The sequence below is a fragment of the Schistocerca serialis genome, chromosome 6, assembly GCF_023864345.2.
Source record: "Schistocerca serialis cubense isolate TAMUIC-IGC-003099 chromosome 6, iqSchSeri2.2, whole genome shotgun sequence".
NCBI classification, from domain to species: domain Eukaryota; kingdom Metazoa; phylum Arthropoda; class Insecta; order Orthoptera; family Acrididae; genus Schistocerca; species Schistocerca serialis.
The window spans coordinates 63,525,843-63,551,355 of NC_064643.1; the positions used below are offsets into that span (position 1 = coordinate 63,525,843).

The 25,513-nt window shown below is 44.4% G+C and overlaps 1 protein-coding gene across 1 annotated transcript in view; it reads left to right on the forward strand.

Moving 5' to 3' along the window:
- Positions 1-25,513, forward strand: part of LOC126484388 (cytochrome P450 6k1-like) — a 153,510-nt gene that overhangs the window by 64,385 nt on the left and 63,612 nt on the right. Inside the window, exons 2-3 of the mRNA XM_050107882.1 lie at positions 1,336-1,562; positions 23,784-24,022. Of these exons, the coding sequence (XP_049963839.1) occupies positions 1,343-1,562; positions 23,784-24,022 (459 nt within the window). The 5' untranslated portion in view covers positions 1,336-1,342. The remainder of the gene's footprint in view (positions 1-1,335; positions 1,563-23,783; positions 24,023-25,513) is intronic.

Below are 25,513 nucleotides of genomic sequence, written 5' to 3' on the forward strand. Positions count from 1 at the left end.
TGTGATCTGCGAGGAGAAAAGATCCTACGTTAGCAGCAATCTCATTGGCTGCGTTACATATTAATACGCGGATCGGCAGAAGCAGAATTTGGTCCGTCTCTAAGGCAGCGCCATCTCGTAGTGCGGAGACGGACGAGCGCTGCGCCTGCACTGTTGTGCTTAGCGGGGCGCGCTCTGGTGGGAAAGTTGTGTACGCACTCACTACACGGAACTATGTACACAACACTCTATGTTTAAATTGTTACTATATTATGTGGCGCCATTAGTACAACTTCTGTGTTGAATGTAATACTGTAGTGATACGCTCATAAGACGTGAAAGATGTGTAAAAATTCATGAACGACATTAAGGAGGAAGCAAAGAGGAAAAGGTAAGACAGGAAGTCGTACAACATAAACATCAGCAAAGAAATGATGACGAAGAAGAATTAATCAGGTAGAGTAAATAACGGATGAAATGTGATTAGGTAGGACAAAGATGACAAATGGTTGCATAAGGCTATGGAACTAAATAATGTGGGCTTATAAGAATGTATGAAATATATTACAGAAATAAGGAAAGAGATAAAGTAAACAGTTGTACTTGTTGGAAGTTTGATGATATTATAGGTAAAATTATTAAGAGGTTCACAAATTAAAGGATGAAATATAACTAGATAGCGTATTTCTTAATGACTGTGGTAGGTATGACAATAGACTGACGTTCGACTGACTGCAAAAGTATTCTTTGATGTGATACTTGGTTACTCCTGAATCCATGATTTCCTAGTTACGTATTTGTGTTCTCCTTACCTGTGTGTGTGTGTGTGTGTGTGTGTGTGTGTGTGTGCGTGTGTGTCTCCACGCACATGCTTATGTAATTTTTAAAAACAAAATTTAGACCCTTTCCCCTCACTTTTGAATATGGCGCCAATTTATGCAATTCAGGTGAAGCTTTCATATTTATTTTTTTTCCTTTTTTGCATTACTATTTTTGATAAATAATTAGATACTGCTTAACATGATGGGCAAAATATTGGTTGACTGCTTCGTTTTGATCGGCTCTGTAAAGTATTGTGCTGTGATTTACCGTTTCATGTTAATGCATGCTGAAAAAAAATTTGTTTCGTAACAATGACAACTTGCTTTCTTTTTTTATGCCTTGTTCCATCTTATATTTCCTAGCAACACCATCACGAATTATTTAAATTTATCGCCACCTTAATGTTTGACTGTGTCGTCACCCAGTACTGAAGCCAGGACCTCGAAATCTGAACGCAGGGCTGAATGGTGGACCAGAACGTACAGTGCATTCCCCCCATCCCACCTGTTTCAAAAGCTGCTCTCCACCCTGCAGACCCAGCATGGCCCTCGTGCTGTCGTGGTGGCTGGCGGAGCTGGTGGTGGCGTTGTCGGCGGCGACGTTGGCGCTCTACGTGTGGTTCCAGAGGGGCTACCGCCACTGGAGGAAGAAGGGCGTGCGCTACCTGGAGCCGACCTTTCCCTTCGGGAACTTTGCCCAGGCCGTCCTTGGGCAAAAGAGCTACGGACACGTGGCGCAAGATATGTATAACGAAACTAAAGGTAATCTTACTGTAATACTTTCATTTTTAATACAAGACTGATATTTTCATACGATTCATAAGGCATTCTGTATGCACACAGCAGTAAGTTGCACCATTTACTAGACCGTGCTTTGCTAACCACATACGTTATAGATTATGCCAATTTGTGAGGAATCGGATGTGCTTTACTGAATGCAAGAACTGTAAATCCAACAGTATATTGATCTTGCTGAAATGTTTTCATGTTTTTATTCATTTTTTAGGAATACGCAGTTTCCAGAATTTATAAACAAATACTTAACTAATAAAACACTAAGAAAACTACTGCCAGGAACTCCTGTACAGACCAGAAGTAGTGTGCCACAAGGAAACATTTCATATTGGAATGCTTTTATTAATTTTTTTTTTCTTTTCTGCTGGGAGCCTAAAGGAAATGAAACTTGCTTCATTGTGCACATCATACTGTACAGCGATTAAGGAGTGTTATGCAAGTGTACATCGTTTTTCCGTCTTCTACTCACTGAATAAATGTTGCGGTTTCTTCTGAATGAGTCAATATTGTCAACAACAAATCTCATGATGGAGTCTACATACAGAGACGACAGAATCTGGGTAACCAACGGTGTACACGAGTTTTCTGAACTGACGCTACAAATCAGTCCGACCGCCTGTTCCAGTGTAGGAATGTTCTTGATGAATGTTATCACAGAATGTAACGCCACACGAGACAGCAGAGAGAAAGCAAGAAAACTAAATGAGTCCCCACGTTTCAGCGTTACAGACACTGCAAATCAGTCTTAAATTAAAGATAGCACCATTCATCTTCTGCACTAGATCTTGAACAGATTACTTCCAAGAAAGACTTCCCTCTATACTCACTCCTAAGAATATAAAATGGTCGACATCAATGACTGTTTGACCACCTTCGGCCAATAAAAGACTTCTAAGTTAAAAACTTATGCGTTGCCTTTTGTTATAGTTAAGTATTAATTTGTTCTGTGGAAACAGCGTGTTGGTTCTACTCACTACCATATTAACTGCGTCATTTGTAGTACATCGACTTTCATAATAACACTTGTGTCACCTGCAAAGAGAGCAATATATGTGTCATCCGTCACGTTTAGCAGCAGACCATTGTTGTGAATCAAGAAAAGCTACCGTCCTAGCACAGCCCCCGTAGCCAGTAACTGTTACCTTTATCTCTTTCAAAATGTGTGAAATCTTATGGGACTTAACTGCTAAGGTCATCAGTCCCTAAGCTTACACACTACTTAACCAAAATTATCCTAAGGACAAACACACACACCCATGCCCGAGGGAGGACTCGAACCTCCGTCGGGACCAGCCGCACAGTCCATGACTGCTCCGCCCCAGACCGCTCGGCTCGCTCGGCTAATACCGCGCGGCTTCTCTCTTTCAACCTTTCTACAAAGTGGTTTCACAAACGAGTATTTCAATATGTCTGGAAACTGACCACGTCTAAAGATTCACTGCATAGGTAGCAAGTAGATAATTATAACGCACTGCTCTTCATAATCCGACTTGAAATTACACTCCTGGAAATTGAAATAAGAACACCGTGAATTCATTGTCCCAGGAAGGGGAAACTTTATTGACACATTCCTGGGGTCAGATACATCACATGATCACACTGACAGAACCACAGGCACATAGACACAGGCAACAGAGCATGCACAATGTCGGCACTAGTACAGTGTATATCCACCTTTCGCAGCAATGCAGGCTGCTATTCTCCCATGGAGACGATCGTAGAGATGCTGGATGTAGTCCTGTGGAACGGCCTGCCATGCCATTTCCACCTGGCGCCTCAGTTGGACCAGCGTTCGTGCTGGACGTGCAGACCGCGTGAGACGACGCTTCATCCAGTCCCAAACATGCTCAATAGGGGACAGATCCAGAGATCTTGCTGGCCAGGGTAGTTGACTTACACCTTCTAGAGCACATTGGGTGGCACGGGATACATGCGGACGTGCATTGTCCTGTTGGAACAGCAAGTTCCCTTGCCGGTCTAGGAATGATAGAACGATGGGTTCGATGATGGTTTGGATGTACCGTGCACTATTCAGTGTCCCCTCGACGATCACCAGTGGTGTACGGCCAGTGCAGGAGATCGCTCCCCACACCATGATGCCGGGTGTTGGCCCAGTGTGCCTCGGTCGTATGCAGTCCTGATTGTGGCGCTCACCTGCACGGCGCCAAACACGCATACGACCATCATTGGCACCAAGGCAGAAGCGACTCTCATCGCTGAAGACGACACGTCTCCATTCGTCCCTCCATTCATGCCTGTCGCACACCACTGGAGGCGGGCTGCACGATGTTGTGGCGTGAGCGGAAGACGGCCTAACGGTGTGCGGGACCGTAGCCCAGCTTCATGGAGACGGTTGCGAATGGTCCTCGCCGATACCCCAGGAGCAACAGTGTCCCTAATTTACTGGGAAGTGGCGGTGCGGCCCCCTACGGCACTGCGTAGGATCCTACGGTCTTGGCGTGCATCCGTGCGTCGCTGCGGTCCGGTCCCAGGTCGACGGGCACGTGCACCTTCCGCCGACCACTGGCGACAACATCGATGTACTGTGGAGACGTCACGCCCCACGTGTTGAGCAATTCGGCGGTACGTCCACCCGGCCTCCCGCATGCCCACTATACGCCCTCGCCCAAAGTCCGTCAACTGCACATACGGTTCACGTCCACGCTGTTGCGGCATGCTACCAGTGTTAAAGACTGCGATGGAGCTCCGTATGGCACGGCAAACTGGCTGACACTGACGGCGGCGGTGCACAAATGCTGCGCAGCTAGCGCCATTCGACGGCCAATACCGCGGTTCCTGGTGTGTCCGCTGTGCCGTGCGTGTGATCATTGCTTGTACAGCCCTCTCGCAGTGTCCGGAGCAAGTATGGTGGGTCTGACACACCGGTGTCAATGTGTTCTTTTTTCCATTTCCAGGAGTGTATATCATACCCACTCAAGTCTTTACTCTTTGATCATTTAATAATTGATTCAGTTTCATCTTCCTTTGTTTCCTCTAGCTTCATGAGTTCCTCTAGCTTCTGAGAACAGCATCTTTCAAGAGTTAGATGTTTCTGCCTGTACCAATAAGATTTTGATTTAGCTAGCTGGCTATTAACAAGAAGCGACTATCAATAATTTTCAGCGAGTTATTGTGGGGCAGTGAAGCTGTCATCAGCAGCAAGATTTCACAGTGAAGCATCAGGTGGATAGTTTACAGTTTGCGTCTCCAGCAATACACGTGTGATATATTTAGCATCCACATTCTGCCCTGACGCCTCATTCATAATTGTCAAGTAATTTTGATTTCGTTCTGAGATCTTTCTGGTCTCTTGATACAGGGCATAAGCATTGTTTTGGGCTATCTGATTTCACTCCTCAGCAATTTTCAATATTATTGACGGTAGAAAAATTTTGTTGCAGGCTTTTGACTGTCCATATTATAACACAGCTCCAGTTTTCTCCTAAATGATTTTCTGAGGGCATTAGTTATCCAGATCTGTTCTTTCCCTTTATGAGAACCAGACGTAGCAAAATTGTTTCACTAGTTGTCGAGGTTGTATGAGACGGACCCTCACATTTCACCACGAACTCCAAAGAAGAAAGGTACTTACAGGTGTGAACACCAACGAACTATCAGTTTAATAAGTCATGGTTGCAAAATATTGACAGAAATTATTTACAGAAGATTGCAAAAATGAGTAGAAAGCAACCTCAGGGAAGATCAGTTAGGGTTCTGGAGAAATGTATGAACATGGGAGGTAATACTGATCTTACGACTTGTCCTAGAATAAGAAAGGAAAATTACATTTGTAGCATTTGTAGATTTAGAGAAAGCTTTTCACACTGATGATGGTACTACATTCCTCGAAATTTTGAAGGTATCGGTGATAAAACACTGGGAGCAGAAGATTGTTTACAACTGGGACGGAAACCACACTGCAGTTATAGCTGTCGAAGAAAATTAAAGGGTAGCAGTAGTTGAGAAAGTAATCAGACAGGGTTGTAGTCTGTCTCCCATGTTATTTAATCTGTACATTGAGCAGTATATGAGGGAAACCAAGGAGAAGTACGGAAATGGAACTAAAGTTCACGAAGAAGAAATAAGAACTTTGAGGTTTGTCGATGATATTGTAACTTCATTACAGGCAGTACAGAACTTGAAAGAGCAGCTCAAAAGAGTGGAAAATATCTTGAGAAGAGATTTAAGATGGAGAACAGAAAAGGTGAAGCAAGAGTAATTGAAAGTAGTCGAATTGTTCATGCTGAGGTTCAGAATGGTTCAAATGGCTCTGAGCACTATGGCACTCAACTGCTGAGGTCATCAGTCCCCTAGAACTTAGGAGTGCTTAAACCTAAATAACCTAAGGACAGCACACACATCCATGCCCGAGGCAGGATTCGAAACTGCGACCGTAGCGAACGCGCGGTTCCAGACTGTACTGTAGCGGCTAGAACCGCTCGGCCAATCCGGTCGGCTGATGCTGAGGGTATTACATTTTTACATGTGGTAATAAAAGAGATAGATGAGTTCTATTTATTTTTAAGCAGCAAAGTAACAGATTATAAACGAAATGTAGGGGGTATTAAAAGCAGATTGGCAGTAACAGAAAAGATATTTCTCAAAAAAGTGGAATTTGAGGGCTAAGAAGTCTTTTCTGAAGGTATTTGTATGGAGTGTTGCCACACACAGAAGAGAAATGTGGATGATAAGTAACACAGGCTAGAAGAGAATGTAAGCTTTTGACATGTCGTGCTGTATTGAAATGCTGAAAATTAGATGGTTAGATCGATTAACGGATGAAGAGGTACAGAACCGAAATGCGGAAAAAATAAATGGCATAACTTGACTACATCAAACGATTGACTGACAGGACACATTCCGAGGCATAAAAGTATTGTCAGTTTGGTAATGGAGGAAGGTGTGGGGAGTAGGAATTGGAGAGGGAGGCCAAAGCTTGAGCACAGTAAGGAGGTTCACACGTTTGTAGGTTGCAGCAGCTGAACAGAGATGAAAAGACCTGCAAAGAACAGATTAGTACGGAGAGCTGAAGCCAATCGGTCTTCAGACTGAAGACCGTAACGCCAACACCAGTCGATGGTAGAGTGGCTAAGATGTCTGTGCCATATGTCGTCTCATGTCTCAAAAGGGAATGTCCGATACGACATTTCGAAACCTGCCGTGAAGTTTATTATACCGAAGGAACACACTAAAAAAAAACACAAAGTCAACATTTTAGTTGCTAACACAAATCGCAAGTATTTTTAAAAAAATGTTGAAAATTTCCAAATCCGTACCTTGCTAGGCAGCACTGTAGCTACAGCAGACATCACATTTGCAACACGGCAGGCACATATTTTTGATTCACATAACATTGGCAAAAACATAACAGGGCACAACGAGATCATAATTTGTAAAGTGTTAACAATGGAGGTAAAACTGAATTAGTTTTTTTTATTTTCTTCGTATATGCTTGCTAATAGCATCTCTGTGCAGGTTCCAGATTTTCACAGTGATGTGTTATCTGGTTATTGGTTTAAACATCGCAAAGATAAAATAAGAAGAACGTGATATGCAATCGAAATCACCTACTTCCCTTGGAGACATACATATGCGCTATTTATTAATTAATTTATTAGACATTAGTTCGAATGACGTCGACATTTCGTTAGAAATTGTGGAAGCATTAGAAGAAAGAGGAATTAATTATGACGATTCTGTGTATTGTGGTTAGAGCGATGATAGTTATGCTAATTGAATTTCCAGCATAAACACAGTACCTTGCTAGCCCAAAGAAAACATGGAGATCAACGGCGTTTTGGTTAAACAAAGGAGGGAGAAAATATTTTAAAGTTAAGCTGTCTGTAAACCTAGCTTCGCTTCGTGAAACATGAACATGAATTGTATACATGGAAGAAAGATTTGCACGCAATACGAAACACGTGACAAATTGAATCTCATAAAAGAGTAAAAGAAAAACTATTCGAAAAATTTAGAGCTGCTTATAAGAGTCAATGCACTGTTATCAGGAGACTTACAATGTACTGTTATCAAGAGATCTACGAGACTAGGTCCTGTGAATTGCAAGTGAGATGAAAATTGTTGATTTCAGGCTTCTTCTACCGGGCTAAACAGATTCAAAAGCCAATCAGTCAGGTTTCCTTCCTGCAAGAACTACATGGAAACTGCACTTTATCATTTCGAGCGAAAACAAGACAGTTGATGAATGCTGTGACACATTCATATACAACAATGCCATTGACAAGTATCAATCGATTACTGTTTCTGCAGATTTACATGTCTTCCGAACCTCAAGGCAAATTAAGACCAAATATTTTAAAAAAAGTACAGTTTAGTTGCAAAACTCTTTTAATCGATGTATCAAAATCTGGAAAAGTGGGAGAGAGTTCTTTTCAATACTATATCCAAAATGTCTTCTTACCTTTGCAGAAAATAATTCATTGCTTCCGTTGGACTCTTGGTTTCACCATAACGACATCTATGTCTTTAGAATGTGGACGAAAAGACTATTAATATAATTCGAATTCCACCTGGAACTAATAGTGTGATTCAGGAGCCCAATGAAGGAATTTTACGATAGTGTAAAGCATTTTTCAGAAAGTTGTCGGACTCTATATATACCGATGCCTCTTTGTCATGTCTGCTTTATCAGCGCACAGTGTTGTTAAATTTCAGTGAACCGCCCACTGTCAGTTTGGATCATCACGTATTATGAATTAAATCAAGGAGGCCTGGTAAGCAGCACAATATGCAAGACAACGGTCACGACAGTTTCTTACTCCATCCTAATTATCTAAACAAAGCTAGTAATTATTGTGAAGTGCATGAATCCATTAATCTTTCTTTTATCAGGTGTGCCTTGTGCTAGAAAAATGTTTATTTTCATCATCCAATACATACTTCACATTTTTGTGACGAATACGTAGAATATACAAGGAACTGTTTTATTGTTAGTAAAATATACGTTACTGAAATATTATCATAAGGAATTATGGTATAATATTTAATGTCAGTATATTAAAGTCCTGATGGAAGTCGTCTGCATTGTTCCGACATACAATGCCCTGATATTTCGTCTGCTAGTTACTTGTGTAACAATTACTTCTGCTACAGTTTATACGTCGATATGAACTGCAAGTTAATCAAAAAATTAATGGTTTGCGACATTTTCGGTATGATTTCATTGCTTAAAATTCACGTGTGTGTGTGTGTGCGCGCGTGTGTGTGTGTGTGTGTGTGTGTTTTTTTTCACTTTGGACAAGGCGCTACGTTGTCTTGTTACGGCTGCATCTAATTATTTTCCGGATCGTGCTGGGCAGGAAGGGCTCTACAAGCCGCTGTTATAAGCGGTCCTATGTGCGGTAAAGCTGTGTAGATGCTTATAGTGACCCTTAGCAGCTTAAATTTTGATAGTGCGTTTCTCTCGGTGTATTCATCTTCTGCGAACATGTTCAGGGTCGGTTACCCGACGATTCCCTTGCCAGTCAGCCGACGGTCTTTAATCCACATGAGTCAGTGAGGCAAACCGCCAAATTCAGCCGTACCGACATGGTCCGAAAGGAGTAAGTCACACAGTTCATCTCCTCGTTGGGCCTGCCTTCGTGCAGAGCAGACGTTTTGGAGGAAAGTGGTTTCGGTGTTTCAGGTAAGCTGTTTCTGCTCAAGCTAGAGAGAGTTCTTGATTCACTTTATGGGAAGCCATGGACAATACTTTTAATTCATTCTTCATTACTAGATGGGCATTCTGTCGGTAAAAGGATGAAAGGCCTTTCAGACTATGATGCACAAATTTTAACATTAAAAGGCTTTTGTACTCAAACAAATGTCACATATAATTACAAACTATGTAGGAAAGTTAATCCAACAGCAATAGAGAGTTTTTGAAACCTCTTCAAGGAACAAGAATTGCACGATGTTCATAATACCGATAACACAGATGACAAATATAATGCTTTCCTTAAAACATTTCTCACGCTCTTTGAGAGTTGCTTGCCATTAGAACGTTCTAAACGGGGTTCTAGCAGTAATAGGCAGGCCGGGTGGCTGACTAGTGGGATAAGGATATCATGTAGAACAAAGCGGGAATTATATCAAAACGTTAGAAGTGGTCACAATCAAACTACAGTAGCCGAATACAAACAGTACTGTATGGTGCTTAAAATGTTATTAGGAAGGCAAAGAGTACATGATAAAATTAAAACCATATGGTCAGTCGTGAAGGAACTGTGTGGTCAATAGCACAAGGTCGACGATATAAAGTCAGTTCGTAGTAAACATATTTCTGTCACGATAAATCAGATACACGTACAGTATTTAACAATCATTTTCTGTGTTGCTAGTGAATTAAATAAGACTTTCCTCTTTCTTGTTGAAACTGTTCGCATGGTCTTATAGTAAACACACCCTGGCTTCCCGTACTTCAGCAAACGACCGTCGCAGGTAGCAAGAGGAGAACCGCACCGGAAATCCGAGGAGAAGCCCTTGGACGTCGGCGCACCAGGTACACATAGTCTGCGGCCGCGAGCTCGGCTCCAGTTCACCATCGACAATGGAGGGTGAAGCTTTGACGATGCCAGTCACTCGTGCTGGCGAAACGTCAGTAAAATCATTAGATGAACGTCGGCCGAGGAACCCGATACAGAAGCCAATAGGCAGTTTGTCAACAAGTGGTCACGAAAGCCTTAAAAATTTTGAATCCACATGTACCTATAAATGGGGACATCGAATCGTAATTTCTCCATCCGTAGGCAGAAATGGCTTACTATACTTCTATCATAAAGGGCATCTACTTTGTAGCTTTCATTACCGGTATGGGTACCCTCGGGTCATTAAAGTTGTTTGTGAACTTATGCATCGGTTGCATTAGTGATCTATATTGACAGGTGGAACTAGCACAACCATACTATTTATGTTCAGACTTCACAGGGCCGTATTCGGTTTCTGAGATTATCGTTGGCATAAGTATTGAAGCAGAGAATTTTCGTTAGTGGCCCCATACAGTCACTCAGATTGACACGAGATGGCCTCACGGTACCTGACCCAGTTGCCCTGTCAAGATTCGCTTTGAACCAGCTAACTGTGTTAGCTTTGCAATCCATGCACCTATTATCTTCCGCCGGCCGAAGTGGCCGTGCGGTTCTAGGCGCTGCAGTCTGGAACCGAGCGACCTCTACGGTCGCAGGTTCGAATCCTGCCTCGGGAATGGATGTGTGTGATGTCCTTAGCTTAGTTAGGTTTAACTAGTTCTAAGTTCTAGGGGACTAATGAGCTCAGAAGTTGAGTCCCATAGTGCTCAGATCCATTTGAACCATTTATTATCTTCCAGAAGATTTTCTAGCAATGGGGTAAACATGCCGTGACGCAGATCCTGAGAATTAGCACGGAATTGCAGTTTGATAATTTTCGGGTCCACCACAGCCCATCGTTTAATAATTATGAAATGGTATTTACAACAGATGCAAGCTCGTGAGCACCACACATATCGAACCTATAACATGATTCACTACACGTTTTGTGTTTGTTTATGCTGCGGTTATGTGTAATATTCAAACTAGTTGTAAACGAAACTTCCTGGCAGATTAAAACTGCCCGCGAAAGGCAAAGGTCCCGAGTTCGAGTCTCGGTCGGGCACACAGATTTAATCTGCCAGGAAGTTTCATATCAGTGCACACTCCGCTGCAGAGTGAAAATCTCATTCTGGAAACATCCCCCAGGCTGTGGCTAAGCCATGTCTCCGCAATATCCTTTCTTTCAGGAGTGCTAGTTCTGCAAGGTTCGCAGGAGAGCTTCTGTAAAGTTTGGAAGGTAGGAGACGAGGTACTGGCAGAAGTAAAGCTGTGAGTACCGGGCGTGAGTCGTGCTTCGGTAGCTCAGCTGGTAGAGCACTTGCCCGCGAAAGGCAAAGGTCCCGAGTTCGAGTCTCGGTCGGGCACACAGTTTTAATCTGCCAGGAAGTTTCATATCAGCGCACACTCCGCTGCAGAGTGAAAATCTCATTCTAGTTGTAAACGCTTTACAGAAAACAACTCCGTTGCATTTGCGATGTTTCTGCCGCGTCACGACCTATGTGAGACTTCGTTAACCAGTGTTACATCTTTGAAAACTCATATAAAATTCAGGGTGAAACTTTGCAAAATTAATCTGAACTTGCGCTAATATTTTTCAAGACGTGGTAATATTTCAAAACTCAGCAAGGCAAATGCATGGTAGGATGTGGTATACAAATGCCGCGATGCGAACATGGACTGGTACGAAGTTCATAGTAAATTCAGCTCCATATTGATCTCAGGAGTGTGGCAACGCGGCTTGTCGATAAATGTAATATTACTATACCAACAGTCGTTATTTTGATATCGTTTTACTACGCAACCAGTTACACGTTCCAATCACGTCATCTTCAGATCTGTGGCATTAATGACACCAACTACCACTCGTGCACGTATAGGACAAGGCAGCAATACTCGTATCTGGTTCATCAATGTCCGAACTTCATAAGCAGTTGTAGGCGGTACCTTTGTCACTCATTTGCAGTCCATTCGTGTTTCTTGTAGCACACATTTTCATGAAGTTCAGAAACCTACGGAACCAGATAGAAATAATGGCGCCTTGTCTTCTACATATGCGAATGGTACTTGGTGTCATTCAAGCCAAATGTCTGAAGATGACGTGACTGGAACGTCAAAAATAGTTGCGTAACGAAAGTAACGGCTGTCGGTACAGTCTTATTACCTTTGTAGCGCATAGTATCCACAAGGATCGGCTAGTAGGCCCTGCGCTTTTCGTTAACGTCCTTAGCAGCTGTCGTGCTTCAGTCATCTGCGATTTATCACCGGTATCGATACACTCACGTACTGCACGTCTCCGCCTCGAAATATATGTGTAAGGTCTGAAACAAGCTGGTCTGCACCACCTGAGAGACAGTGTTGTGAGGGTGACCAGAGCTGTTGTGTTATCTGCTAGGTCCAGTTTTACATCTCGGAATGACATTCACTCCACGTAAGTGGACTGGATGTGCACCTATGGAAAATATTGTCAAAATAAATTAGGGTATAGTCTGTAGTGCACTTTGGACTAAAACTTCATTCACAATAGCTGGTGGCGAATGCATGAAAATTTGAATGTGGTAAAAGATTGCCTACGGACATTACAGCCACCAGCTGCACTGAGCTACAGTGTGGGGACGCTAATACCGCCGCCCCAAAGTGTCAGCTTCTTCTAAATGTGCTTTCCGCCCTCCACACTATTCACTTCTAAGGGATGAAGAACGATCCCTCAGCTGTTAGCTGTGTGGCTGTCAGTGTAGTGGACGAACAATGCTTTACATTGGTCATTTACATATTCAGGAGTCGTTGTACCCATCAGAGAGCAAAATGGAGCTTGCAGCTGTTCTCGCACTGTCCTAAATGCGACTCCTGTCGCCACTGTTAGCACCGCTATCACTGTGCGCCGTTAGCTGTACTCTGGAAGAAGGGAGCAAGCAAGTCAGGTTCCTACTCTCCCCAATGAAAAACACTGACGAACAGGAGAAGAAATGGTGCAGGTTACCATTTGTAGGGAAAACGTTAAACAGGATAAGCAACATTTTAAAGGCAAAGTGTTTCTCTGTGCTTTTCTATGAGCAAAGTAGGAGCAGTAAAAAAGTCCTCGACGATAGAGCGGTGTCCTACTCGCCTGTCCCGCAGAGAATCTGCTATCCTTTGCTGAATCCATTTATGCCACACCTGAAGGACTCTTTCTCACATCCTGAGGCAAATGCTACTTCTCATTGTCATTGTGACGCACCACTATCGATGCAGTGTATACTGTTAGGCTCCGTAATTTTAAAGCTCTAAGTTACACAAAGTTGCAGCACGCGCTGTGTGCAGCCGTGTTAGTGTTGCAAGGTGGCCACTTCTGAGGACAAAGAGGCGCGTGTGGTAAGCTGTGTGAGTGATCTGTAGCACTGCGGCGAGCACGGACTCAACAATACCATTCTTTGTTTTTCGTCACATTCACACAGGAGGTCGACAGAGTATGTGGGTCCTATTGTTAGATGATGATGTCCACGTGGCGTATGTGGTTTTTATGTTTTATTCGCGAATGGTTAATTGAGGTTCACTTGTAGTTTTTCACCGTGATCTCGTCACCAGGATTTAGCATTATCTGATAAGAATATCTTGCCAGTCGTCGACAGCGAGGGGCAGACTGGCAGGGCTGCAGGGCGGCTGTGGTAGCCGAGCCGAGCCCACTACACAAGAGGCCCAGAGGAGGTCGCCACCCCCCAGCTCAGGGTAGTCAATTACTTTTCTGCGGCTGCTTTACCTTAGCTGTGTCTGGTTTTGTGTCTGTAATGATAACATACCAGATCAAATTGGCTATTAGTCCTTTTCTCGAATTCGTTCAGCCTTTGATCATTCAGGAAGAAGGTGCCTGAACCGTAAATTTATTACTTTCAAAATCTTTTCTTAAATAATTTACTTTATTTACTAGCGATTCATCGAGAACATTATCACACTATGTGAGCGTGGAAGTAGTTGCCAAGGAGTAACTGATGGAAACAAATTAAATTTCAACCAATGGAAATTTTATATTCATAAAAGCCTTTTCAAAAACATATTTAAAATTATAAGCAGAAAAGCACCCTCGAAATATCGTTACAATTATTCAGAGGCAGAATATTTTTTTTATTTTATTTTTTATTTTTATTTTTATTTTTTTTTTTCAGTAGGAGCCTTCGGGTTGAGAAGCTTCCGCCCCCTTTCACCACGGCCGTAGTCACGACCGCTCACAACGACCTCTGAAAGGCTACACTGGTGCAAATCTGCAACACACCAGATTACTTTAAACTAAAAATTTTAACAACTCACACAAACACATTAACTATGCACCCCGTAGGGGGAGTTGGAAATGGTACAAACACTCACACTAAGAAATTATTTTCCACCAAAAGTGCAATTTGTTTTTAAAAGGGCTCTTACGGTGTAAGAGTGGCAACTTTATAAAAATGACTATTTAAGTAAAACCCATGAAATTCAGACTTACATAAAGAGTACAACATGCTCAACATTACACATATACCGTCTCGCAAGATGATAGACAAGATAAAAACATATTTCAGGAATTCGGCCTTTACCTTAAATCTATAAATTCGTTAACACCGAATTCGACAAACATAACAGAGGTAGCTACTGACGTATGGCAGACCAACAGACAGACAGACCGACACTAACTGCCTAACAACTGCGGACGAAGGACAAACGAACAAGCTGGTGACGAGAGACTGACCAACAACACAAGTAGAATTTAACATGTAACTGAAACAACATATCACTAATCACTCAGCTTCTAATAATTGCGATTTCTGGCGAAGACCTGGCGCAGCACCTCCAAAACACTCTCCCGAACCGTCCGCTGCCAGCCGCTTCAACGGACGCAGGAAGGCGCGCCCATCTCCCGTTTTACGGCGTCGCATCTCGCCCCGGCCAGACCGATGTCGTGGGTTGACTCCTGTTGCTCTCGTGTCGGCCGCGAAGCCACTACGCCTCGCTATACGGCGAGGCCACTGGACTCACGTGGGGACCTCACATGCACCGACGCTCCAGGCGGACAAGTCATCTTGTGTTCCGGTGTGCAACCGACCAACGAACAATCCAACCGCCAAGGACCATTGCCCGAGCAACTCGAGCAGACTGGCGGCCTAACGCGCAGACTGAGATGAAGGAACTCAGCCCCGACCGGGCGACCACTATCTGAGTTCTGTTACTGGCGGAGTGGCAAGACTCTCATTTTCTGGCTTTAAAGTTCGATCCAAACGACAGACATACTGGCACTGCGACGACAGACAGGCGCTAACTGCCGCACAAATGCAAACGAGAGCCAGACCAGCAACTGGTGCCGCGAGACTGACCCAGCCTCTCTCCGACTGACAGACCAACTGGACTCGCCGAGACTGACAGACTCCCCCTGGCGAGCTCATAGCGCCCCTTAAAATGCACGTGAACAGGCAACCTTTCCCCTTTCCCACCAGAGGGAGACACCACAGCTGCGATTGCCACAGCGGCGCCACCGCCAGAAACGGAGGGCCACTGCTTCACACTACGCGCTGCGGCACGCTCTTCAAAACAGCAACTTTTACCACGGCTCACTTAGGTGACATGTCAAGCACACTCACTACTTAACTAATGACTAAGTGTGTGATGAACTTTGTCTTGTAGGCCGAGCTCGAGCAGAGCAAATGTTCGTGCCTTATGTTCTATTTGTACTTGAAAAATAGTTAAACAATGAGCTGTGAAGATGGATGTGGAATTAGTCAAACCACTATTCCAAGCTGTATCTCAGGACGTCGCGTTGCCTGAGAGATACTAAGAAAATAGTTGACCCATAACAAAATTTAAATTTTCTTCCGAAGCAAACAACACAGAGACTTGGAGCAGATCCCACGATGTAACCTAGCATTAATGTGAATGGACAAAGCCACATGGTTGTACGTATAAATAAAGGGAATTTTCTAATGCAATGCGTTTGTATAAGCAAGATATCGTAAATTAATATTATTATGTTCAAAACATTGTACGGAGTAGGTAGCCGCAGATGGACAAATGTAATTCGTCAGTACAAGTGTCACACGTGGATGGAAAATTACATGATCATTTGAACAGGACCCAAAATGAAAGCTATAAAAAGTTTCTCTTACTTTTAAGAGAGGGGGGGGGGGGGGGTGGGAGAGGAGGGAACGAAAGAGATAGAGAGAGATGTTGCAACAGACTGATATACACAGACTGTGTAATTATAACCGGATACTGCCACGATATGTGCTCGTGGATTTGAACAGCTCATAAAAGAGAATGCAAAGTGCAAACTGAGCAAACATCCCACATGAAGAAGCATACTTCGTAACCGTGACTTAAAAATGTCGGTGGCCGTGCGGTTCTGGCGCTGCAGTCCGGAACCGCGAGACTGCTACGGTCGCAGGTTCGAATCCTGCCTCGGGCATGGGTGTCTGTGATGTCCTTAGGTTAGTTAGGTTTAAGTAGTTCTAAGTTCTAGGGGACTTATGACCTAAGATGTTGAGTCGCATAGTGCTCAGAGACATTTGAACCATTTGAACTTAAAAATGTACCTGAAATGCAAGAAACGGAACTGTATCGGAGATCAAAAGCTTTGATAAAGTGTAGAGTAGGCAACAACTGACGCAGTTGTATGAAGCAGCATGCTGGGACACCAGAACAGCCACTGTCGATCACAAAACGCAAGAGAAAGCGCCGGAATCGACTACGTCACACTAATGCCTGTTTCAGAGCAAGATGGTCCCACAGAATTTCGGTGGACTACTCTATTTGGTTCCCCCAGGTCAAAGTCTCCATAGTGACCGAGACACGTTGCGGTAGGTGACACAAACACAAGTGATGCTGACTGGTCAAATGCGGCAGGTACATGACGCTTTGAGAAACAAATAACTCATGTCCGGCGTGTTTCCGTACAATACGCAACAGAACGGCCTGCTCTTCACCAACGTGTTTCGTTTAACCCAGTGAGACCTTTCATTATCTACACTGAGGCGATTTCTGCTAATATCGTGTCGGACCTCTTCCCCAGCGTCCTGCTGTCGGGCGACTTGGGTGGCCATACCATTAGCTCGATTTGTCCAGAATGTTCTTCAAACTAGTCACTGACAATTGTGGCCCGGTGACATGACACCCTTGTTTCGGAACGTGAAGGCCATGAATGGCTGCAGATTGTGTCCAAGTAGTCGAACATTACCATTTCCAGTCAGTGGTCGATTCAGCTGAACCAGACGACCCAGCAGATTCCACGTAAACACAGCTCAAACCACGATGGAGCCACTACCAGTGTGGACGGTGCCTTCTTGACAACCTAGGTCGACGGATTCTTGATGCCTGTACCACACTTGAACCCTACCGTCAGCTCTTATCAACTGCAGTCGCGACTCATCTGACCAGGCCACAGTTTTTCAGTCGTCTATGGTCCGACCAGTATGGCCACAAGTCCAGGAGGGCGGTGCAAGTCATGTCGTGCTGCTAGCAAAGGCACTCGCGTCGGTCGTCTGCTCCCATAGCCCATTAGCGTGTAATTTCGCCGCACTGACCTACCGGAAACGTTCGTCGTACATCTCACATCGATTTCTGCGGTTATTTTACGCAGTGTTGCTTGTCTGCTAGCACTGACGAGGCTAAGCAAACGGCGCTGCTCTCGATCGTTAACTAAAGGCCGTCAGCCGCCGCTTTGTCTGTGGTGAGAGGTAATGCCTGAAATCTGGCACTGTCGGCACACTCTCGACACTGTGTACCTCGGAATATTGAATTCCCTAACGATTTCCGAAATGGGATGTCCCATGTGTCTACCACCAACCACCATGCCGCGTTTAGAGTCTGTTAATTCCGGAGCCGGCCGAAGTGGCCGTGCGGTTAAAGGCACTGCAGTCTGGAACCGCAAGACCGCTACGGTCGCAAGTTCGAATCCCGCCTCGGGCATGGATGTTTGTGATGTCCTTAGGTTAGTTAGGTTTAACTAGTTCTAAGTTCTAGGGGACTAATGACCACAGCAGTTGAGTCCCACAGTGCTCAAAGCCATTTTTGTTAATTCCGGTCGTGCGGCTACAATCATGCCAAAAACCTTTTTATATGAATCAGCTGAGTACAGATGATGATTCGGCCAGTGCACTGTCCTTTTATATCTTGTGTACGCGATACTACCGCTATTTGCATATGTGTACATCCCACGACTTGTCAGCTCGGTGTACATGCAGAACTGTGTCAGAGGTTTGCTCTGAACTGGTAACCTGCTGTCAAGATTAGTTCCTTTCAGGCATCTGCTGATCTGTACGATGTACATTACCCAACTTTTCAACAGTTTTTTACTATTTATATGTTTAATCCTGTGAAGTGCAACTTTCAACGCAGGTTACACAATAGCAGAACATTTCACCAATCCAGCCATTAACCATTCAGCGCCACAGTATTGTTACTGAGACGGGTGGCTGGGACTTGGGCCCCACTAGTGATGGAGTGTATAACTGCCGCCTCTCTGTTTCGGAATTAGAATCGAGTTGTCCCGATTCGTAGCACATCACCTGGTCTCGATAGGGTCGGTTACAACATGTTGCGAACCTCACAGGGACGAGCACAGAAAACCTTTTTTTTTTTTTTTCTTTTTCTTTCCAGGCTCATCTGGGCATCTGGATAATTTTCTGACTCGTGAAAAGCGGCCATTTTAATCCCTTCCTCAAACCAGGGAGACATCACAATTGTCCGAGTAGAGGTCATTGTGTTGCCCTTGAGCGGATGGTCGAGCCCCACTTACCCAGCATTTCAGAATCCATCAGTTCCTTATTCACTTCTTGTGTGGTCCATCAGTAGATGGACCATCGATAAGTTGACCTTCCTGCAGACGGAAATGAAATAGGATTTTCTGAGCACGTGGAAAAATGTTAAGATACTTGTTGGAGGCATAATATGCTCATATTCGTCTATGAGGATTTTTGGCAGTATTCTCAGTGTCGTTCCCTTCCACACACTATTTTAAATACAGCGTTGGGAATATGTTCTCTGATGGTTTTTGTAGTAACCAAAACCAACTGAGGGAACGCCTTAGGCTGCGGAATAGGAGCCGCCAGGCGGGGAAGCCGCCGGCGGTGGAGCACGCACCACCGGGTAAACACAGGACGAGTCTGACGACAGACCAACGACAACCGACAACAACCGACTATGACCGACACAACAAGGAAGAGATAAACAACGGAGGCTTGTAGAAACCACAACACCAAACACCATCAGTAAATCCACTCGGAACCAGAGCCAGGCAAATGTCAACAACGAGCAACGACCAGAACGCAGTACCGCCGAGATAGAAACGAAATCCAGAGCGAGTACCAGACTGACTGGACTAGGGCAGAGCGGGTCCCTATGTACGAAACCGAAGGGAGCGGCTGTTGGTCGCTGTGGTGTAGCGGTGGCGCCCTCGCTGCGAGAGAGCCGCTGCGGGGAATAGCCGCCGCGGAGGCGGAGCCCTCTATGGGCTGACCACGTCAATTTGTTCTGGCGCGTGTTCGACTTCCACGGCGGAAAGTACTAGAGTTTTGAAATAGAAAGCTGTGTCCTTATGGTAGTGTCTAACTTATGACAATATTTGCAACTACTGTTCGCTCTATTATGACGGCCGCGACCAACAAAGTAGCTCAGCGCCCCATATTAGTGGACTGCTTGTCTTGTTTTAGCTCGTCTTCAAGCATTGCTGCAAATTTCTGATGTCCTTTTTTAACCGTTAGAGCTTTGCTTTTGATTTTTCTTTACTGAGAAAGAGCAATAGCTTTTTTAAAGACGCGTGTCGTTTCTGGGCCTACTTTACTTACTCGGCTGCCACACCTGAGACACAGGACGGCAAAGTGGCTCACAAAGGTAAATATTTTAGAATGTGTTTGTCAAGCAGCTTGGGGAGCAGACAGGGCAATTCTGCTAAGGTTTTAACGAAAATTTCTAATACCCCGTTTCGACCATGAATATGTGGTTCAGCTAGAGAAACGTGTTTAAAGAACATTACGTGCTGCAGTCGGTCTGGCCGCTGGGACGCCATGGTGGAGGGAGCTGGCGGGGCGGGGCGAGGCGAGGCGGATCCTTTCAGCCGCGTACTACCCCGTTCAGAGTGCGCCTTTCGAACGACGAAGAATTAGCAAAGGAATTTAGTTTAGAAACGGAATTGACAGACATTTTACGCCAAGGTTGGAGCAAAAGCCCACCTCGGCTGCTTAAGACGACCAGGGTAATTTCAGGGTCGAGTATCTGAAAGAGGAATGAATAATGGTTCAAATGGCTCTGAGCACTTGGGACTTAACTGCTGAGGTCATCAGTCCCCTAGAAGTTAGAACTACTTAAACCTAACTAACCTAAGGACATCACACACGTCCATGCCCGAGGCAGGATTCGAACCTGCGACAGTAGCCGTCACGCGGCTCCGGATTGTAGCGCGTATAACCGCTCGGCCACTCCGGCCGGCAAGGAGGAATGCACTCAAAACGTAATTTTTATGTCAATATTTATAACACACCATCTGACCAAAGGCATCCGCCTACCTATTTGTGGGTGTTAGTACGGGGCGTGCCCATGCTTCGCCTTCATGGCGCCTTGTGCTGTCCTGGGTATACTTTGAATGGAGTGTCCGAACGTCTGCAGGACGTTCTGCCACATCAGTCGAAACCAGTGAAGGCAGTGGCGTTGAAAGGCGCTGTCCGGAGCCAAGTCGACGCTGTAACTTCCGCCGGAGTATAAAGCCGTGAGTTATTCGTGTAGTGTTAGAACTGCACCAGGGGAGCTTCGTCCCATCCGAGTAACCGACAATTTGTTAGTATTATCACGATACGGCACCAAGTCATAAAACACCGTAAGTGACACAATGGTTTGTGCACAATAAGATTGCTAAAATGAATTGGCCTTCCCAGGTTCCCGATGTCAACCCAGTGGAACAATTTCGTGGAATCTACGCAAGCCGTAAAATTTTAAAAGGACGTTGCTTAGTTTTTTGTCCAGTGGTCAGCCAGTGTCCTAATGATTAGTATACTTATTATTCATCGTATGGATATACATATATATTTTGCGCCAGTATTTACACAATGAAATACAAAAGTAATATTCAAGAGCTCTGGTTCCAGTTGACCTTATAGAGTGATGTTAAGGAAGTCTATCCAGTTCAGTGTTGCGGGAGAAGCGTTGAAAATATGCTTCCCGTCTCGAAAACTTATCTTAGGACATTCATCTAGAACATGATCAACTGTCTGCGGTGAAGTTTCACAGTCATATAATTTGAAGTCTGAGAGTCCCCATTTGCACATGAAAGAGTCAGTTGTTTCGTGTCCACATCAGATCCTGTTCAGGTGGTGGTGTGTTGGGGCTTATGGGCGCTCAACATCGAGGTCATCAGCGCCCTGACACACATTAAAAGGAACGAATATAGACAGACCTAATAAAACTAAAGCACACACTCAAAGAAAGCAGGAAAAGAAGGAAAATGCTACATAAGAAAGTAAAACCTAAGGAAAGGGGAAATATAGCAACAAGAATGTCACAGGAAATTGTTACTGGCTGGCCACTTACATAAAATATGGGCGAGCTTGTCACACAGTGAACAAATTAAAATCCTCTCCCTAAAATCTTTGTAAAAACATTTGACAGAGCACAGAAATTTAAAACTTTAACCATATTCGTCCGAGTGTTGCCTAAAAGAGATGGCAGGTCCGCTAGCAAGTCAGCCGCGACCCGCTGGTCAGAAAATAAAACGCAATCCAATAAAACGTGGCGCACAGTGACCTGGACGCCGCAAGCACCACACATTGGAGGGTCCTCTCGCCGGAGCAGGAAGCCGTGCGTCATAGAGCTGTGGCCTATTCGAAGCCGAGTGAGGAGAACCTCGTCCCGTCGATGGGGCTGAAAGGAAGTACACCACACACGCGTCAGCTGTCACCAGGATCTTCTAGGCAGTTGTAACCCCGATATACGTGGGGGGGTCTTGGAGGCCAGGAGGACGACGTACGTTTGTATTCTTTTTCATTTTCTCCTTCCACACATCTTCAGCGCTGTCCACTACGGTTTACTTGACTTAAGATGTATGCTGGATGGACTGAGCAGAATTTCCTGGAAAACTCCAAGTTATTAATCTATTCGCATGTTATTGCATGCCGTCCCATTCACATGTTATTGCTTCCTGTCGTCAAAACTGCGGCGGAGCGAAGTTACTGAGAACGGACAGCCGAGGCAGAAGCTCTGACCTCAAGCTGCCTGTTATGGTTCTCACAGCACCGTTCAGTTGTACCTCACTGTCATGCACACTGTCGTACCCTATTAGCGCGCAATATTCAGCCACAGAATATTCAGGATACGATGCCACTGTATGGAGAGTGTCAGGTTGAGCCCTCAGCAAGTTCCGTCATGTTTCTGCATAACCGAGTTCCTGGTCTGTCATTTATCTGCAAGTAACGTGAGGTGAGTCCTGAATGGTAGTTAACGATCCAAAGTGATTCCGAGGTACTTAGGGTGACGGTTGTTTTTAATCGTTTTCTTACAGAAGTTGACATTTGGCGGCTGATTTGCAAAGCAGTTGTTGATGTGGAAAGCTGTCCCTCTAGCTTTGTTCGGTTAGGGTACGATCTGCAGTTTGTGTAGTAGTCGGCACGTAATCTTAAGTGTTGTATGAACACATTTCCTTCATCCGCCAGGCTCTTGTTGTGTTCCTGTCATCTCCATTGCAAAACATAGTGGGCAGAGTTTCTCACGTCTCACTTATATGCATGCTAAACAACAGCGGTGCCAGGAGAGACCGTTGCAGAAGATGATTTTTGAATGTAAATGATTTGCTCGTTTGTCGTGATAGCAGACTCGGAAATACCTGTCTTAGAACATGTTAAAAAACACCGTCGATAGTCATTAAGCAAGGCACAGGTTGGTTTAGCTTTAACATTAGTCAGTCCAGCCTTACTGTATCGTAAGCAGCAGTTAAATCTACAGACGCTACTGTAGTTTTTCCTTCTTTCACGAAAGCAGCTTCGATATGGGAGATGAGAGTGTATGTGTGTGTGTGTGTGTGTGTGTGTGTGTGTATGTGTGTGTATGTGTGTGTGTGTGTGTGTGTGTGTGTGTATATTTGGAAAACATCTTTGTGATCCGTATTTTTCTAGAGGAAGAAAAATTTTCTTTTGTGCTGCAATGCTCTAAGATGATTTTTAAGATTTTAGATGCAAGATTTATATAGAAATATGTGCCTGTTTCGAAAATATGCTTTGTACCCTCGACTTCTTTTTATGGACTAAAATAACTAATTTTGAAATGGTCACTTCTGTAAGAAATAGGCTGGTCGTCCAATAACTGACATTCATTGACATTCATTTATACAGTGGAGTATAAAAAACCAACAACTTGCGCGTATTCTGGTGGTCACAAGCTGTACACTGCTACAATGATTGGTTGAGTTTTTATAGCGATGCCCAGCAGTTGGCAACACTTGTACACGATAAAAGCATTGAACGTCACAAATGTGTACATGAAATTTCCACTGCGGGAAAGTATTTCTGTTGTAATTAAGAGAAAGTAGAATTTAATGTAGACAACTGTAGCCAGTCGGTCTGAAAGTGGAGCTCGCTGGAGACTGCAGTACCGGGGTCCCAGTCCCACCCACCCACACACTGCACGGCTGCCGCCCTGCCGCCAGGTGAGCGCTTCGTGGGGCTGTACTCGGTGGGGCGGCCGGTGCTGCTGGTGCGCGACCCCGACCTGGTGCGGCGCGTGCTGGTGCGCGACTTCGGCGCCTTCCGCGACCGCGGCGTCTACCTGGACGACGAGGAGCCGGTCAACCGGCAGCTGTTCTTCCTGCGCGGCGCCGAGTGGCGCGCGCGCCGAGCCAAGCTGACGCCCGCCTTCACGTCCGGCAAGCTGCGCTTCATGTTCCAGGTGACGCCGCCGCCAGGCCTCCGCTGTGCGCGCCCCTCACAGAATCACAGTACACCGAGGTGGCAAAAGCCGTTTCTTTCAGGGGAGACGGTGGCAATCTTGCACTGATATTTTTGTAAATCCGTATCTTTGTCATTTTTTGTTCAATCTCATTGAAATTTTGCGCACTTATGTACAGAGATCTAATATGATTTTTTTTAAAAAATTCAGAATTTTTAATACCAATCTAATGCAGTGAGATAATTTTAAATTTTTTATTGCTTTATTATATTAAGGTACACTTTTTCATAATTTCGAGGCAAATTTGGCAAATTTTTTAATGGTAAAATAATCTACACTAATAGGTGTACAATTAAGTGCAGTAACTTTTTGGTAAATTTATGCTATTATTTTCTGTGATATTTTGGATTCGAACATTTTTTACAAGCAAACTTTTCAATATATTATCAACCACAAAACTGTGTATAATATCTCGATTAAAATTTCGTTCCACTTAAATATTGCTTCAAAGTAAAAGAACAGGTGTGCCAAATTTCATTGCCATTCTTCCAGTAGTTTCTGATATATGTGTTCCTCAAAGCAGAAAAACTTAAGTTGCACAAAAATCATTTTAAAGCTTGGATGAAATGAAAAAAAAAATCTATCATACCTTAGCTGAAACTGCCCATATCCATATTCCATTTCCTCCTCATCACCCTCTACAGCTCTTTTAGCTTCTCTGCTCCTTTGGCTAGCAATTTTTTGTATGTTCTGGGCTGATGTCTCCGCCTTCGCGATTCTTTGCTTATCGATGATCTGCAGTATCTGCTCAGTGAAGACTCCAGATGTAAAGCCCAACTTAGTGAGGATGTGAAGTCTTGCCACATTCCCATCATTAAACACTGCTGCAGCTTCCAAAGCAGAAACCTTCACCACCAAATTGGAAACAAACACAGTCTTTGGACATCTTTTCCAAATAAGAGCATTGGGTTCTGTGTTTTCCCATGCAGAAATTTTTCTAGCAGTTCTGGTGAAGCCAGTGCTTTAAAAGTTGGTTTAATGGCCATTGAAACCTCATAAGGAAGGTTATTTTTATCGGTATAAGCTTCTCCACTTTCCTTACTTTTCAAAAATTTCCACCATTCATTAGAACTGAGGCCATGTTGAGGTGTAGTGTCTGTCGACAAGTAATGAAACCAAATGGCCCATACTGCTTTCAAAAAAAAAATGGTTCAAATGGCTCTGAGCACTATGGGACTTAACATCTGTGGTCATCAGTCCCCTAGAACTTAGAACTACTTAAACCTAACTAACCTAAAGACATCACACACATCTATGCCCGAGGCAAGATTCGAACCTGCGACCGTAGCAGTCGCGCGGTTCCGGACTGAGCGCCTAGAACCGCTAGACCATCGTGGCCAGTATACTGCTTTCCTCATACTGTCCAAGCTTGTGAGGTTACTTCTAATTGCAGTACCATAATAGACTTGTAGGCTGTCAATTCTCTTCTTT